The sequence below is a fragment of the Salvelinus namaycush genome, chromosome 3, assembly GCF_016432855.1.
Source record: "Salvelinus namaycush isolate Seneca chromosome 3, SaNama_1.0, whole genome shotgun sequence".
Classification (NCBI taxonomy): Eukaryota; Metazoa; Chordata; class Actinopteri; order Salmoniformes; family Salmonidae; genus Salvelinus; species Salvelinus namaycush.
In genome coordinates, this window is record NC_052309.1 from 81,508,200 (window position 1) to 81,525,576 (window position 17,377).

Here is a 17,377-nt window from a genome sequence, read left to right on the forward strand (position 1 = left end):
GGATACGGCCTGTGGGCCGTATGTTGCCCACTCCTGGTAGTCACTACACAAATTGACTACACTTGCACTAGTGTAGGATTATGTATATCTACAAATGTTCAATATATACCCAGGGCTTTGTTCATGTGGTTCCTTTTTTTCAAACTAGAGTATGTAATAACTTGTGTTTATTAAGAAGTGGACAGTTGAATCTGTAAGCTCCCTACAAGCTACTGTCCAGCTGTATATTCACTCTAGGAGAGAGAGAATGGAGTGTTGTTCTGAATGCTGATAGATTGGAATCATGGCTGCTCTGCCACATATGAGTAGACTAAACCCCCACTGGAACGTTCTAGTGAGAAAGAGAACCACGAAGTAGATTGGATGCCTCGACTGTCAGTTAGGCTACCTGAGATGACTGAGAAACATTCATATTGCCCCAGGCTCTCCCCAGTTCCAAGATGGCGTAGCAGTCAGACGTCTTTGTCCTCGTCTTGTCGTGTCCCGTGTATTTATCTTTTATATCTTTTTCTTCGCATATACACTGCTCAAAAAAATAAAGGGAACACTTAAACAACACAATGTAACTCCAAGTCACTCACACTTCTGTGAAATCAAACTGTCCACATAGGAAGCAACACCGATTGACAATAAATTTCACATGCTGTTGTGCAAATGGAATAGACAAAAGGTGGAAATTATAGGCAATTAGCAAGACACCCCCAATAAAGGAGTGGTTCTGCAGGTGGTGACCACAGACCACTTCTCAGTTCCTATGCTTCCTGGCTGATGTTTTGGTCACTTTTGAATGCTGGCGGTGCTTTCACTCTAGTGGTAGCATGAGACGGAGTCTACAACCCACACAAGTGGCTCAGGTAGTGCAGCTCATCCAGGATGGCACATCAATGCGAGCTGTGGCAAAAAGGTTTGCTGTGTCTGTCAGCGTAGTGTCCAGAGCATGGAGGCGCTACCAGGAGACAGGCCAGTACATCAGGAGACGTGGAGGAGGCCGTAGGAGGGCAACAACCCAGCAGCAGGACCGCTACCTCTGCCTTTGTGCAAGGAGGAGCACTGCCAGAGCCCTGCAAAATGACCTCCAGCAGGCCACAAATGTGCATGTGTCAGCATATGGTCTCACAAGGGGTCTGAGGATCTCATCTCGGTACCTAATGGCAGTCAGGCTACCTCTGGCGAGCACATGGAGGGCTGTGCGGCCCCACAAAGAAATGCCACCCCACACCATGACTGACCCACCGCCAAACCGGTCATGCTGGAGGATATTGCAGGCAGCAGAACGTTCTCCACGGCGTCTCCAGACTCTGTCACGTCTGTCACATGTGCTCAGTGTGAACCTGCTTTCATCTGTGAAGAGCACAGGGCGCCAGTGGTGAATTTGCCAATCTTGGTGTTCTCTGGCAAATGCCAAAAGTCCTGCACGGTGTTGGGCTGTAAGCACAACCCCCACCTGTGGACGTCGGGCCCTCATACCACCCTCACGGAGTCTGTTTCTGACCGTTTGAGCAGACACATGCACATTTGTGGCCTGCTGGAGGTCATTTTGCAGGGCTCTGGCAGTGCTCCTCCTTGCACAAAGGCAGAGGTAGCGGTCCTGCTGCTGGGTTGTTGCCCTCCTACGGCCTCCTCCACGTCTCCTGATGTACTGGCCTGTCTCCTGGTAGCGCCTCCATGCTCTGGACACTACGCTGACAGACACAGCAAACCTTCTTGCCACAGCTCGCATTGATGTGCCATCCTGGATGAGCTGCACTACCTGAGCCACTTGTGTGGGTTGTAGACTCCGTCTCATGCTACCACTAGAGTGAAAGCACCGCCAGCATTCAAAAGTGACCAAAACATCAGCCAGGAAGCATAGGAACTGAGAAGTGGTCTGTGGTCACCACCTGCAGAACCACTCCTTTATTGGGGGTGTCTTGCTAATTGCCTATAATTTCCACCTTTTGTCTATTCCATTTGCACAACAGCATGTGAAATTTATTGTCAATCAGTGTTGCTTCCTAAGTGGACAGTTTGATTTCACAGAAGTGTGATTGACTTGGAGTTACATTGTGTTGTTTAAGTGTTCCCTTTATATTTTTGAGCAGTGTATTAAAAAATATATCGACTTTTCTTAACCTCAACTTCAACATACTCTCCTGCAATCCGCCTCACCCAATGTGGTATGGATCTGCTATTTTCTTTCTTTTGAACCGGAACCCCCAACAGAAGCTAGCCAGCTAACTAGGTCGTAGTCATCGGCTAACCTTTAGCCCGGACAACTCTTGCCAGTCTGCACAGCGCGACTCAAACCAGAGCAAATCAGACTTATTTTTCTCCATATCTCAGGTTTCCTACCGTAAGCTCTGAACCTTTTCGCCTGGATCATCACAGCTAGCCAGCTGCTATCCGAGTGGCCACTCCTGGCTAACGTCTCTGTCCCGAAGCAAGAACCAATTAGCCTGGAGCTCGCCTTTGCTAGGCCCATCTCCCGGCTAGCTGAAGAGGTCCATCAGACACTCCTTGGGCTACAATACCTATTTTGCCAATTGGCCTGGACCCCTTTTACTGCTGACACGGAGCCCCGCCGATCCATCACGACTGGACTACGGATGTAATCTGCCCGAGGGGGTTTTTCAACAGGCTCCTCCGTCGCGACGTCCCCTGAATGCCCATCTGCTAGCCGCGGCCCGCTAGCTGTCTAGAGCATATTGGACTGTTAGCTGAATAGGTCCATTGGCCAATTTCTTGGGCCACTATGCCTATTTTGCCAATTGGCCTGGACCCTTTTACCACACGGAGCCCTGCTGATCCATCACGACTGGACTGCCGACGTAACAGCACGAGAACAGACTTCTTCCTTCGCGACGTCCCCCTTCTGCTAGCTTGCTTTCTCCGGCCCGCTAGCTGTCTGAATCGCCGTGTCTCCAGCCCGCCGAGCTACTCACTGGACCCCTATGATCACTCGGCTACGCATGCCTCTCCCTAATGTCAATACGCCTTGTCCATTGCTGTTTTGGTTAGTGATTATTGCCATATTTCACTCTAGACCCTCTAGCCCTGCTCAACATGCTTTAGCTAACCATTTAGTTCCACCTCCCACACATGTGGTGTCCTCAACTGGTTTAAATTGTTTCTAGAGACAATATCTCTCATCGTCACTCAATGCATAGGTTTATCTCCACTGTATTCACATCCTACCATACATTTGTCTGTACATTATGCCTAGAATCTATTCTTCCGCGCCCAGAAACCTGCTCCTTTCACTCTGTTCCGAATGTACTAGACGACCAGTTCTTATAGCCTTTAGTCGTACCCTTATCCTACTCCTCTTCTGGTGATGTAGAGGTTAATCCAGGCCCTGCAGTGTCTTGCTTCTCTCCCATTCACCAGGCGCTCTCATTTGTTGACTTCTGTAACCATAAAAGCCTTGGTTTCATGCATGTTAACTTCTCTAGGATAGGGGGCAGCATTTTCACTTTTGGATAAATAGCGTGCCCAATTTCAACTTCCTTCTACTCATCCCCAGAATATAAGATATGCATATTATTAGTAGATTCGGATAGAAAACACTCTGAAGTTTCTAAAACTGTTTGAATCATGTCTGTGAGTATCACAGAACTTATGTAGCAGGCAAAACCCCGAGGACTAACCATTCAGAATTCTTCTTTTTGAGGTCACCGTCTGTTCAATGAGTTTTCATTGGGATACAAGATTTCTAATCAACCTGTTTGCAGTTCCTACCGCTTCCACTGGACGTCACCAGTCTTTGGAAATAGGTTGAGGTTATTCCTTTGTGCAATGAAGAAGAGCGGCCATTTGGAATCAGTGTAACGTTATGTGTACTGTTTGAGAGTTGCGCAAGACTAGAAAAGTATCGTTAGTTTGTTGTCATCCTGTATTGAAAACAGATAGACCCGTCTTCAATTTGATCGATTATTAACGTTTACAAATACCTTTTAAGTTGTATTACAAAAGTAGTTTGAAATGTTTTGGCAAAGTTTAGAGGTAATTTTTGAGATATTTTGTAGTGACGTTGCGCAAATTGGAAGCTGTTTTTTTCTGGATCAAACGCGCCAAATAAATGGACATTTTGGACATATATGGACGGAATTAATCGAACAAAAGGACCATTTGTGATTATGGGACATATTGGAGTGCCAACAAAAGAAATTCGTCAAAGGTAAGGCATGATTTATATTTTATTTCTGCGTTTTGTGTTCCGCCTGCAGGGTTGAAATATGCTACACTCTTTATTTACTGTTGTGCTATCATCAGATAATAGCATCTTATGCTTTCGCTGAAAAGCCTTTTTGAAATCTGACATGTTGGCTTGATTCACAACGAGTGTAGCTTTAATTTGGTATCTTGTATGTGTGATTTAATGAGAGTTTGATTTTATATAATTTTTTTGAATTTGGCGCTCTACATTTTCCCTGGCTATTGGCCAAGTGGGACGCACACATATCCCATAGAGGTTAACATTAGATGCCTCCTTCCTAAGTTTGTTTTATTCACTGCTTTAGCACACTCTGCCAACCCGGATGTCCTAGCCGTGTCTGAATCCTGGCTTAGAAAGACCACCAAAACCCCTGAAATTTCCATCCCTAACTATAACATTATCCGCCAAGATAGAACTGCCAAAGGGGGCGGAGTTGAAATCTACTGCAGAGAGCCTGCAGAGTTCTGTCTTACTATCCAGGTCTGTGCCCAAACAATTTGAGGTTCTACTTTTAAATATCCACCTTTCCAGAAACAAGTCTCTCACCATTGCTGCTTGCTATAGACCACCTTCTGCCCCCAGCTGTGCCCTGGACACCATATGTGAATTGATTGCCCCCCATCTATCTTCAGAGCTCGTACTGATAGGTGACCTAAACTGGGACATGCTTAACACCCTGGCCATCCTACAATCTAAGCTTGATGCCCTCAATCTCACTCAAATTATCAATGAACCTACCAGGTACAACCCCAAATCCGTAAACACGGGCACCTTCATAGATATCATCCTAACCAACCTGCCCTCCAAATACACCTCTGCTGTCTTCAACCAGGATCTCAGCGATCACTGCCTCATTGCCTGCGTTCATAATGGGTCTGCGATCAAATGACCACCCCTCATCACTGTCAAACGCTCCCTAAAACACTTCAGCGAGCAGGCCTTTCTAATCGACCTGGCTCGGGTATCCTGGAAGGATATTGACCTCATTCCGTCAGTAGTGGATGCCTGGTTATTCTTTAAAAGTGCTTTCCTCACCATCTTAAATAAGCATGCACCATTCAAAACATTTAGAACCAGGAACAGATATAGCCCTTGGTTCAAAAAAGTTCTGGGACACTGTAAAGTCAATGGAGAATAAGAGCACCTCCTCCCAGCTGCATACTGCACTGAGGCTAAGAAACACTGTCACCACCGATAAATCCACGATAATTGAGAATTTCAATAAGCATTTTTCTACGGCTGGCCATGCTTTCCACCTGGCTACCCCTACCCCGGTGAACAGCCCTGCATCCCCCACAGCAACTTGCCCAAGCCTCCCCATTTCTCCTTCACCCAAATCCAGATAGCTGATGTTCTGAAAGAGCTGCAAAATCTGGACCCCCTACAATTCAGCCGGGCTAGACAATCTGGACCCTCTCTTCCCAAAATTATCTGTCAATTGTTGCAACCCTTATTACTTATTACTCTGTCGTATCGTCTGAGATCCCCAAAGATTGGAAAGCTGCCGCGGTCATCCCCCTCTTCAAATGGGGAGACACTCTAGACCCAAACTGTTACAGACCTATATCTATCCTACCCACACTCAAGGTCCTAAACGATATCATAACCGCCATCGATAAGAGACAATACTGTGCAGCTGTATTCATCGACCTGTCTAAGGCTTTCGACTCTGTCAATCACCGTATTCTTATCGGCAGACTCTACAGCCTTGGTTTCTCAAATGACTGCCTCGCCTGGTTCACCAACTACTTCTCAGACGGAGTTCAGTGTGTCAAATTGGAGGGCCTGTTGTCCGGACTTCTGGCAGTCTCTATTGGGGTGCCACAGGGTTCAATTCTTGGGCCAACTCTTTTCTCTGTATACATCAATGATGTCGCTCTTGCTGCTGGTGATTCTCTGATCCACCTCTACGCAGACGACACCGTTCTGTATACTTCTGGCCCCTCTTTGGACACTGTTAACTAACCTCCAGACGAGCTTCAATGCCATACAACTCTCCTTCTGCGGCCTCAAACTGCTCTTAAATGCAAGTAAAACTAAATGCTCTTCAACTGATCGCTGCCCACCCGTCCAGCATCACTACTCTGGACGGTTCTGACTTAGAATATGTGGACAACTACAAATACCTAGGTGTCTGGTTAGACTGTAAACTCTCTTTCCAGACTCCCATTAAGCATCTCCAACCCAAAATTGATCTAGAATCGTCTTCCTATTTCGCAATAAAGCATTCTTCACTCATGCTGCCAAACTTACCCTCGTAAAACTGACTATCCTATCGATCCTTGACTTCGGCGATGTCATTTACAAAATAGCCTCCAACACTCAGACTGCATCCAATTTGCTGAGCAATCAGTGCCATCCGTTTTGTCACCAAAGCGCCTTATACCACCCACCACTGCGACCTGTATGCTCTCGTTGGCTGGCCCTCGCTTCATATTCATCGCCAAACCCACTGGCTCCAGGTCATCTATAAGTCGTTGCTAGGTAAAGCCCCGCCTTATCTCAGCTCACTGGTCACCATAGCAGCACCCACCCATAGCACGCGCTCCAGCAGGTATATTTCACTGGTCACCCCCAAAGCCAATTCCTCCTTTGGTTGCCTTTCCTTCCAGTTCTCTGCTGCCAATGACTGGAATGAACTGCAAAAATCACTGAAGCTGGAGACTCATATCTTCCTCACTAGCTTTAAGCACCAGCTGTCAGAGCAGCTCACAAATCACTGCACCTGTCAATAGCCCATCCAACTACCTCATCCCCATACTGTTATTTATTTTGCTCCTTTGCACCCCAGTATCTCTACTTGCACATTCATCTTCTGTATATCTATCACTGCAGTGTTTAATTGCTATTTTGCAATTATTTCTATACCATGGCCTATTTATTGCCTTACCTCCCTTATCCTACCTCATTTGCACACACTGTATATAGATTTTTCTATTGTATTATTGACTGTTTGTTTGTTTATTCCATGTGTAACTGTGTTTGTGTCGCATTGCTTTTCTTTATCTTGGCCAGGTCGCAGTTGTAAATGAGAACTTGTTCTCAACGAGCCTGCCTGGTTGAATAATAATAATAAATATATTTAAAAAATGTACATCCTCCTCTGCACCCATATCTTCTGTTTCTAATGGGAGGGATGGAGAGGACATCATTCAGACTGTTGGTTTGCTGGGAACTGTTTGTCCATATGTCAATGTTTGAGTAATGCACACACCTCTTAGTGGTGAGGTGAAGGCTGTGGTGGGAGGGTGGTGAAGGATGTGGTGGGAGGGTGGTGAAGGCTGTGGTGGGAGGGTGGTGAAGGCTGTGGTGGGAGGGTGGTGAAGGCTGTGGTGGGAGGGTGGTGAAGGCTGTGGTGGGAGGGAGATCTGGACTGGCACAGTGAGAGAGGCCTGTCTATGTAATTAATATAAATGTGCTCCAGGTCTCCTTTCTCCCTCCTCACCCTGTCGGTCCCCACAGCAGCAGACTAGGATGGGATAGGGAAATGAGATGTGGGCGGTAGGCAATCACGAATGTACACAACCCGAGAACCCCTCACAACACACTGTCTGTTACACACCGCTGCCATCCTTACCTCATACTTTGTCTAGTGATTGTTTTCAGGGGAGCACACAATCCACACAACCCTCTTAACGCTCTCTGACGTACTGCAGTGATGGTATTTATTTCCCCTGCCGTGTGTATTCTCACCTGTTTGTCTTTCTGTCCATTGGTGCTGACTGTCACCAGCTGAATCACCATGATGAATGAACCGGCTCAAGATTTTGAAGTGAGGGAGTACAAGGATTACCACACACCCCACCCCCCACTATCTCTGAGTTGTTACTGTCATTTTTCTGCTTCTCTGCTCCTGATGATTGTCATGAAAAGACAAATCAATCCCCAGCTTTATTCTGGTTAAGTGTCATCTGGGTGTATTTAGAAAAGCTGTGAAGTTGTTAGTGATGATGCCAGTATTGTCATGTTTTCTTAGTGGTTCCCTCGTGATCGCTGTTGGCAGCACACACGTTGGGAGATAGTAGCCTATACAGAGACATGAGAAAACACACAGCTTAAAGAAACATACGGGGGCACACATTTATTGCACCCATGCAACGCACACACTCCGCCACACAGTAGTTTGCGCACTTAAGCTGCATATCTGTTACACCCATGAACACACACTAGTTCAAACAGACTATAATTCATTGTTAGGAAGTCTCTAATTAAAATTGCAAATCAGTGCTGCCTTGTTCGCCATCTTTTGATTAATATTGTATTGTTTTACTGAGTGAAAATGCCACCAGTGTTTTTCATCAGATGCAAATTGAACAAAATAAGAAACAGAACGATCAGATCCAACGAAGTTCTCTAAACATTTATTAAGTCCTGCCTGCGTCCGTGGGGGACTGTGTGTCGTCTCACCTGTCTCCACTCTGCCAGGTAGAGGAGGTGGACCCCCCCCCCCCCCATTGTCCTTTCCTTCCCTCTCTCTCACTCTCTCACACACAGATTCTGCGAAGTTATCTAGGTCCTGAACTTCCCTTTCAATCAGCCACTAATTAAGAAGCAAAGCGAAGGGATTGTCTGGCTGCGAGACAGGGGGACTTGCAGGTTGACTGAAAAGAGAGAGAACGAGAGAAGAGAGGAGACTTTGCCCTGAGACCCTGTGATAGCTGCAATTTGACATGTGCAGGATGAGTGAGAAAATAGAGAAAGGAGCAGGGGGGAGAGGGAGGAAAGGAGCAGGGGGGGAGAGGGAGGAAAGGAGCAGGGGGGGAGAGGGAGGAAAGGAGCAGGGGGGAAGAGGGAGGAAAGGAGCAGGGGGGAAGAGGGAGGAAAGGAGCAGGGGGGAAGAGGGAGGAAAGGAGCAGGGGGGAAGAGGGAGGAAAGGAGCAGGGGGGAAGAGGGAGGAAAGGAGCAGGGGGGAAGAGGGAGGAAAGGAGCAGGGGGGAAGAGGGAGGAAAGGAGCAGGGGGGAAGAGGGAGGAAAGGAGCCGGGGGGAAGAGGGAGGAAAGGAGCCGGGGGGAAGAGGAAGGAAAGGAGAACAAAATATGATAATTTGTTGATTTTATTTAACCAGGCGAGTCAATTAAGAACACATTCTTGTTCTATTCCCAGGGGTCATCTGTGGTTCTGTAAAGGTGATATTGAAGAGAAGTCATTGGTTAAAGTCACAGTTCTCTCTCATAGATTGTAGATCTATGGTTCAACTGAAGTCAATGCTGGTTTTCTATTGTGGCTGTATTCACACATGTATCTTGAAAAACAGAGTGAATAACTTGTGCACACACAGATTGATAGAAGTTTGCACATTTTGGAATAAGCTATGACATTTCCAAGTCAATGTGCTCTTTGAAAGTTCTATGTGACCTTGTGTAGGCTACTTGAGTGAGTGGAGATTGGCTGGCAGGTGTGGGATGATAGTCTTAAGCCTTGCTCTTCACTCTCAGTCACAGATCGGTTGGCGCTACGCTCAAAGCAAAAGGCAGAACCACGGCAGATAAACGAGGGCTTTTCTCACTGAAGCCGAGCGAGCAGCGTTCACAGCCTCTCTGCTTTGAATGCAGAGGCCCTTTGAAAACAAATGAATTCAGAGCTGTTTTGTCCTACTTACTGACCAATACCGCTCAATTACAATTAGCCTTTTAGCACACACGCACTGACTATAACACCTATGATGATGTGACTCTCGTTGGTTGTAGGGTGTTGCTGTGGGTTCCCTGGACATTCCCCAGACGTTATCCTTGGCTGGACCCTGGTGCTGTTGGGCTCAGCCACCCCTCCACTCTGCCCCCCTCCTGGCTGGTGCTCAGGCTCCACTCAGGCCCCCCCCTGCCTCAACGCTGGCGATGTCAAGAGTCCCGAGTCCCCCTCCCCCCGCGGACATGTCCAGCGGCCCTGTGGCTGAGAGCTGGTGTTACACTCAGGTAAGCGTGGGGATTGGTGTGTGTGTGTGTGTACATGTATCTGTTTTTCTATGTAGACTACTTACACCTGTCTGTGAGTCAGTCAGTCAGTCAGGACTGCCAGTGCTGGTGTTTTTGATAACAGCCTGTTTAAAGAAGAGGGATGCATTTATTTTTTCTTTCTATTGATGTGTTCATCTCTCTGTCCTTGCAAAATCATTTTTTGTTGCAGCTTTTTAATATGCTTTCTTCTCCCCCTGTTTGTTGTCAGTGTTTATTGAGATAAAAGGCAGGTTTGATGTGTGGTTTTGAAGTCCAGGCTGACCAACCAGCCACTTAGCTACCTGTATGGAATAGATAAATAAATTAAAGTCATCATGTCTGATTCCTGCCGTGTGTGTGTGTGTGTCCCTACCTCTGTTAGATCAAAGTGGTGAAGTTCTCTTACATGTGGACCATCAACAACTTCAGCTTCTGTCGCGAGGAGATGGGCGAGGTCATCAAGAGCTCCACCTTCTCTTCGGGAGCCAATGACAAGCTTAAATGGTGAGTGGAGGCGGGGCCACGAAGTGGGTGCTATGGATAAGCCTTAAGGGACTACAGGACCAATAACTTGTCCATGATTGATCTGATTTAGACTCCTATGTCTGTTGGACAGTTACTGAGCATAGTTAACTGACCTTGTCTCTGTATGACTGAGTCTGATGATCACTGATGCTGATCCCTCCCTCTGTGTGTCCAGGTGTTTGCGTGTAAACCCTAAAGGCCTGGACGAGGAGAGTAAAGACTACCTGTCCCTCTACCTGCTCCTGGTCAGCTGTCCCAAGAGCGAGGTGCGTGCCAAGTTCAAGTTCTCCATCCTCAATGCCAAGGGAGAGGAGACTAAGGCTATGGGTAAGTCACACTTGATTTGAGTTGATTTGGATCCCCATTAGCTAATGCCATGACGACAGCTAGTCTTCCTGGGGTCCGACACATGACGAAAATGGCATTACAGACAAAAATACTTTAAAATGTAAATGCATTTAAATAACATTAACAAGTAGACATTACGGACATTTAAAATACCTGAAAGGTAACAGTCAATTCAGGTGTCAGTATCTGTCCAGTCATATGGTCAATCTTAGTAGATGTAATTTAATGTTTTCTTGAATGTGAATAATTTATTTGCTTGTGAAATATCTATCCCCATCAACCCACCATCTCTATAGGGTCAGTGGTGCGCTGCCATTGTAATCCCATAGTGTACCTGGCTTGATATTATGTAGGTGTGTGAGAGGTAATGTGATAACAGAACTACTTATAACAATCCACTCTTGAACCGCTCAGCTCAAACCTGTAGCTTGGCAGTAGAACATGTAAGACATGTTGACTAATAGGAACAAGGTTAGGAAGTTTCAGAGATGTATTACCTGTGTCTCTGAGGTTTACTAAGTGAGTGTGTGCATAGGAGGGGGTGAGGGAGCCAAAGTGTCTAATTCAGTGTGCGGGCCGAGGTGTTGATAGCCATATGGGTGTGTAAAATCACTGCAGGGTGGATTCGTTCCCCCCCATATTTAATTCAAAGTAGCATGGAGCAATTTTTGTCTTCTGCCTCTTTTCTGGCTGATGAATTGGAAAGGATACGTGTTTCTTCCAATGCCTACTCTTTTTAATTAGGTTATGTTATGGGGAGGAAAAGCAAACTTGTGTGGAACTGAATTAGAGTGGGCCAGATGTGACCGCTTCCTGGTTATCAGGCTCTCTACCTGGTTGGTTGTCTCTCCTCCGGCACCCCGTCGAGCACAGGAAGTATGGGAGGAGGTGAGGAGAGGGGCAGAGGAGGAATGTTTGTATCAGAGGTGTATGCAGCAAGACTGTTTACAACCCCCCGCAGTGCAGGTCGTGTAGAAAGGGAAATGGTTTTCCTGCTGAGAAACGTCTACCGCGTGAACGCAACCCCTCCCTCCCTCACACACTTTCACTCTCTCCGTTCTACACTCTACATCTTCATTGTGGCAGTGCTTTTTCACTCCAACAACAACACCTTCACAAACACTACTGTTATGAAACAGGCCCTGGGCCGCATACTGTAATTGTGCATCAAGCTCACTTGAGAGGCTCTTAAGGTACAGTTAATGCATAGTTGGCTGTGCCCATTTTGCTGCACCACTCTAAGGGGGACAGCAGTAGCCTGCAGAGTGGGTGGTAAACACCACCTAGAGCCGTTTCATTCCTTCACTCGGTCAGCTCACCTGAATCTGCCTCTCCACATGACCACTGAAAGAGATTAAAGATGGAGAATGTTGAGAGAAGTGGAGAAAATGTCTTATCTTCTGTTCTCCTCTTCGTGTCTCTGGGGGGTTTGCTGTAAATTGTGTTCTTTGGTGGTAGACCCCCCCCCCCCCCAGATGCACCCATCTTCCCCTCAGCTCTCTGCTCGCCTTGTCACTGGAGAAAATTACCCGCAGCCACCGTATTCGTGACAAGGGACTTCAGCGAGCACTCCGTCTGAGAATATGGCAGTAAAGATAGCTCTATCTGTTCTGGATCATTTAGAATCCAATTAAATCCATGCCTCCTGAAGAGAACCCAGGCCAAATAAAAACAAAGTGCCTTAATTAAGAAGGCTGTGGCTCAGTGTGAGGACTGTTTATGTGGCATGTCACTGCTGGGGCTCTCCACACAGTCTCACAGGGCCACACACTCCACTGAAATGGATAGTAAGACCAAGTACAGATTGGTGTGATACATAGCTAAATAAACAGATATATAGGTGGTTAGAAATATGGTTGAAGATTATTGTGAGTAATGTAAAGATGCTGCATATATCATTTGCTGCCTTAAACATGAACTGTTTCAAGTGGATCTAACCTTTAACCTCATGCTGTTCAGCCACCCCCACCTGAATAGAGAGCCTCAATCAGTAATGTATGTTGGTCTCCTCTGTTGGTCTCCGATGGTGTTACTGCCTGCTAATGGAGATAGATTTGGGCTCCACTGGCAGCCCCCCCACCTCTCTTCTCCGCCACATAATTTCTCTCCCTGGCTTAGCTGGCTCTCCTGTGGGATTGTGGATGAACGGTTTGTAACTTGTCTCTTGCCCCCCCCCCCCCCCCCTTCTCCTGTGCCAGATAAAGCAGCCTGCTGGCAGACACACTGCTGCACTGACAGAGAGAGAGAGAGAGGAAGTCTCCTGCTATATGGCAGTGGTGGCTAGGGTTTATTTAAATGACCCAGAGCTGAGTTTTCCTCTCAGACTGGGCTTTGTAGTGCTTTTTAGGTGCTTAGTGCTAAGGAGAGGTTTTGTCTCCAGTCTGTTTGGTCACAGGTTCAAGTTCAGGTTAATTTGCTGTGTGTACACAGGTCTTCATACACTGTATATTTTTAAAGAACGATCTGATTTGCCAGTACAGTGTTTGTGGTGTTGTGGTTCGTGTCTTTAGTTCCACATGGTCTCCTGGCTGATTGAAACCTCTCTCTGAATGCTTGTCTGTGGTTGTCAGAGCTGGTTGCCCGCGGTAACTGATGGGGGCGGTCAGGCATTCAGTGTGGTTGTGTTGTGGGAAGAGTCATTGGACAGTCTTTACATAATCACATATCGACACGGCTAGAAGGAACGTCGTTACACATGTTTGTGCTGACACTAGCTTATAGAGCTCATTATTCAATAGAGATTAGATTTTCTTCGGAAATGGCGTGTGTGTGTGTGTGTGTGTGTGAGCGAGCAAGCTTGTGTACCTGCCTTCCAGGTTATATGTCAGCCTATGTAGGTGTGTACTCCATTACACATACTGAAGCGTTGTCTATCATACTGTTAGACATGGGACTGTATGTGTTGTGTACTGTATTTAATGAATGGGATTTAGACTAAAGGGCAGCAATTGAAGTGGAGGGATGAAGTGGGATGGGGTTGAGGCAGTAGTGGTTGGGAGGATGGGGTTGGAGTGTGTGTCTGTGTATGAAGGTCTAGGTGTGTGAATGTTTGATTGCGTTTATGTAATGAGGAAGAGCTCCAGGCTCCTTTGGGATTCTCTAAACCTTATTCCAGAGAAGAGATGATCACGGAGGGATGGAGGGATTAGAGTTGTGTTTTGAACTGATGTACATACTGTACATTACACTTTCTCTGTCATGCCCGCACACACACACTCTTAGTGTGACCCACACTATTGAGTAGTGCTCCTCTGTTTGCCCGGAGTGTGTGATGTTTGCCAGCCAGTCTTCTGGGTGACCTTCTCACTGTGTGTGTCAACCAGGCCCCTGAGCCACAGCCTGAATATGTATGCTATGCTCTGTAAAACACCCTGGCTCTCCTCTCGCTCGCTCTGACTCTATCTTTCCCTTCTCCTCTCTGAAACTCTGTCCTGTCTCTCTCGCCTTATTTTTTTCCCTTATCTCTGTCTCACTCCATCTATCTACATATCTCACCTCACATGCCACCTCTCTGCCTGCACTGTTTGAGTGACAGGCTTCCATCGCTGGTCTTCTCACTCCTCCTCCTCCTCCTATTTGTTATTCCTGGTGTGTTCATCCCCTCCTGACTCGGTGGCCCAGCCTGCTGTGACCCGACAGTGACCACATGCTGTCTGACCTGAGGTTGATCCCATGCCAGTGTGAGGTTCTGGTCCTGCTCAGGAGACCCAGTGGAGGCAGCACGGTCAGCTGAGCTCAGCTTAATACACACACACACGCATACACTCACACACACGCACGCACACGTGCACACAGACATACACCTTAGTGTGGAGAGTGAGCAGGGACTGAGCAGTAGAGGAGAAATCTCACCTATTTCCCTCTTCTTGCCGTTGGACTCTTCTCACCCGTTCTCCTCCGTTCTCTGTGCTCCTGTTCCGTCCCTTCCTCCCACTGTCCTCACACATCACTTAGGCTGAGACCCACCCAGCCCAGTAGGAAGTTGTCACAGGCTGCTGATCTTCTTCCATATACCCTGATAAAACGCAGAACAATCCCACCACCACACAGGGAGAGGAGCTGCTGGCCAGGGGACCATGCCTGAGTCTCTCTCACATATCGGAAAGGACGGAGAAGAAAGGAAATAGAGAAAAGGCAGACTGAAAGATTTGAGACAAACAGGCGAGACGAGGATAAGACAAAGATGCAGTGCTTTTGGTCTGTGTGTTTGTGTATCCAACCATACACTACTTGGCATGTCAAGTCCATAAAAGTTTGACGTGGCTTTCAACAACACAGGTTTAAGATGAGAGTGAGAGACTGACGCAAAGCCTTTAAATGAAAGTCTTCTGACATCAGTTCCTATTATGCAGAGAGGAAAAGAGGAGAGTGACGATGAATAAAGTAGGAAAAAAGAGGAGAGAAAAGAGCCTTTGGAGTGTTTGTATTTCTGTCAGTCTGAGAGGGTGGCTGTCAGGGCCTGTTTGTAGCCCGTCTCCAGAGGAGGGATTAGAGGGAGAGGACCCCTGATTGAGCACTGGGGTAGAGAACTGGATATGCGCTCAACTCCACCACTGCCTGCACACATCCCAAATGACAACATATTCCATATAGCCCATAGGGCTCTGGTCAATGTAGTGCACTATAAAGGGAATAGGGTGCCATTTGGAACGCAGCCCCTGCCTGCCTGGTTGACTACTGTACCCACCACTGAATCATACCGCTGTTGCTGCTTTCAGCAGAGCTGTTACCCCATCTGAATGTCTCCCACTTGGATATGGCAGGGGATCTCTTAACTCTTAAGGCTTGGACACCAGTAGCGTTTGCTGGCCGATGGTACTCAGCACCCCTGCGCAGAGTTCTGGCTGTAATTTGCTAACTGATTCTTCATGTAGAATCGGGTGAAAACGTCTGCAGCCAGACGTCCATCAGAGGGAGATTCCTAAAACACACCACGCCGAAAGAGCGGCAGACGAACGGCAGATGGGCCGTCGGCCTGGTGTGTGTGGTTCTTTAGACCCCAGGGATCCTCATCCTATATGGCAGGAGGGGCCTGCCCTACAGGAGGGGCCTGCCCTACAGGAGGGGCCTACCATACAGGAGCTTCTTAGATGGGATCTTGTCATTCTATACATGACCTGGGATCTTTTATGTGAAGTTTCATTGGAGATATTTTTTGAGGGTCTTGGACGAGTAAAATGTCTGGGCAGGGAATTCATTGTGATCTGACTTGGCAGACTCTTTGATCCAAAGCCATTTACAGTAAAGTGAGTGCATTTATATTTGTAGTATGTGATCCCTGAGGGACTTGAACCCATGACCTTGGCATTGTTAGCATCAGTCTTACCAACTGGGCCAGAACCACTATGGTACAGCAGCGTCTCTGACTCTAGTTATTGTGTTATGTACGTTGAGTATGTCCTCAGTGGTTGTGTCCCAAATAACACCCTATTCCCTTTATAGTGCACTACTTTTGTAGTACACTGTATAGGGAAAAGGGTGCCATTCTGGATGCTGCCAGTGTATATACGTATTCCTGGTGAAGGACCGCATGAAGGCATTTCTCTTGTGTGTTTGTAGTGCACAGAACCCTCCCTGCCTCTTCTCAGGCAGACATACTTGGCAGTCCATAAGCACTTTATAATGGGATGCTTTGATCCCTGCTTATCCCACCTGCTTATCGTGTGTGTGTGTGTGTGTGTGCCAGAGATGAGGGAGTGTATGAAAAATGTCTCTGTGGAGTGTGGCATCGTTTTCTTATGAGGTGTTAAAAGTCCCCTGCAGGTGACACTTCCTTCATTCAACCTCCTGTCTGGCTGTGCTCACTCTCACTTCCTCCTTTCTCATGGTCATGACAGACACACGTGCACTAACTGTCTGTGTTGTTCCCTTTTACAGAGAGCCAGAGGGCATACCGGTTTGTCCAGGGGAAGGACTGGGGCTTTAAGAAATTCATCAGGAGAGACTTCCTGCTGGATGAGGCCAATGGGCTGCTGCCTGACGACAAGCTCACTCTCTTCTGTGAGGTAGGACACAAATTCACACATAGAGATACAGGTAACAGCCAAAATAAAGGAATTAAAGTAAATGAGGGATTCAAAGCAGGTGCTTCCACACAGATGTGGTTTCTGAGTTAATTAAGCAATTAACTTCTACTTCATCACAATCCCGGATCCGCGAGCACCCCCATCAGTAAAAAAGCTGACTAGCATAGCCTAGCATAGCGTCACAAGTAAATACTAGCATCTAAATATCATTAAATCACATGTCCAAGACACCAGATGAAAGATACACATTTTGTGAATCCAGCCATCATTTCTGATTTTTAAAATGTTTTACAGGGAAGACACAATATGTAAATCTATTAGCTAACCACGTTAGCAAAAGACACAACTTT

The 17,377-nt window shown here is 47.0% G+C and overlaps 1 protein-coding gene across 1 annotated transcript in view; it reads left to right on the forward strand.

Moving 5' to 3' along the window:
• The window catches only part of LOC120040733 (speckle-type POZ protein), a 100,582-nt gene that overhangs the window by 46,115 nt on the left and 37,090 nt on the right, over positions 1 to 17,377 (forward strand). Inside the window, exons 3-6 of the mRNA XM_038985783.1 lie at positions 9,883 to 10,107; positions 10,511 to 10,632; positions 10,829 to 10,980; positions 16,879 to 17,006. Of these exons, the coding sequence (XP_038841711.1) occupies positions 10,030 to 10,107; positions 10,511 to 10,632; positions 10,829 to 10,980; positions 16,879 to 17,006 (480 nt within the window). The 5' untranslated portion in view covers positions 9,883 to 10,029. The remainder of the gene's footprint in view (positions 1 to 9,882; positions 10,108 to 10,510; positions 10,633 to 10,828; positions 10,981 to 16,878; positions 17,007 to 17,377) is intronic.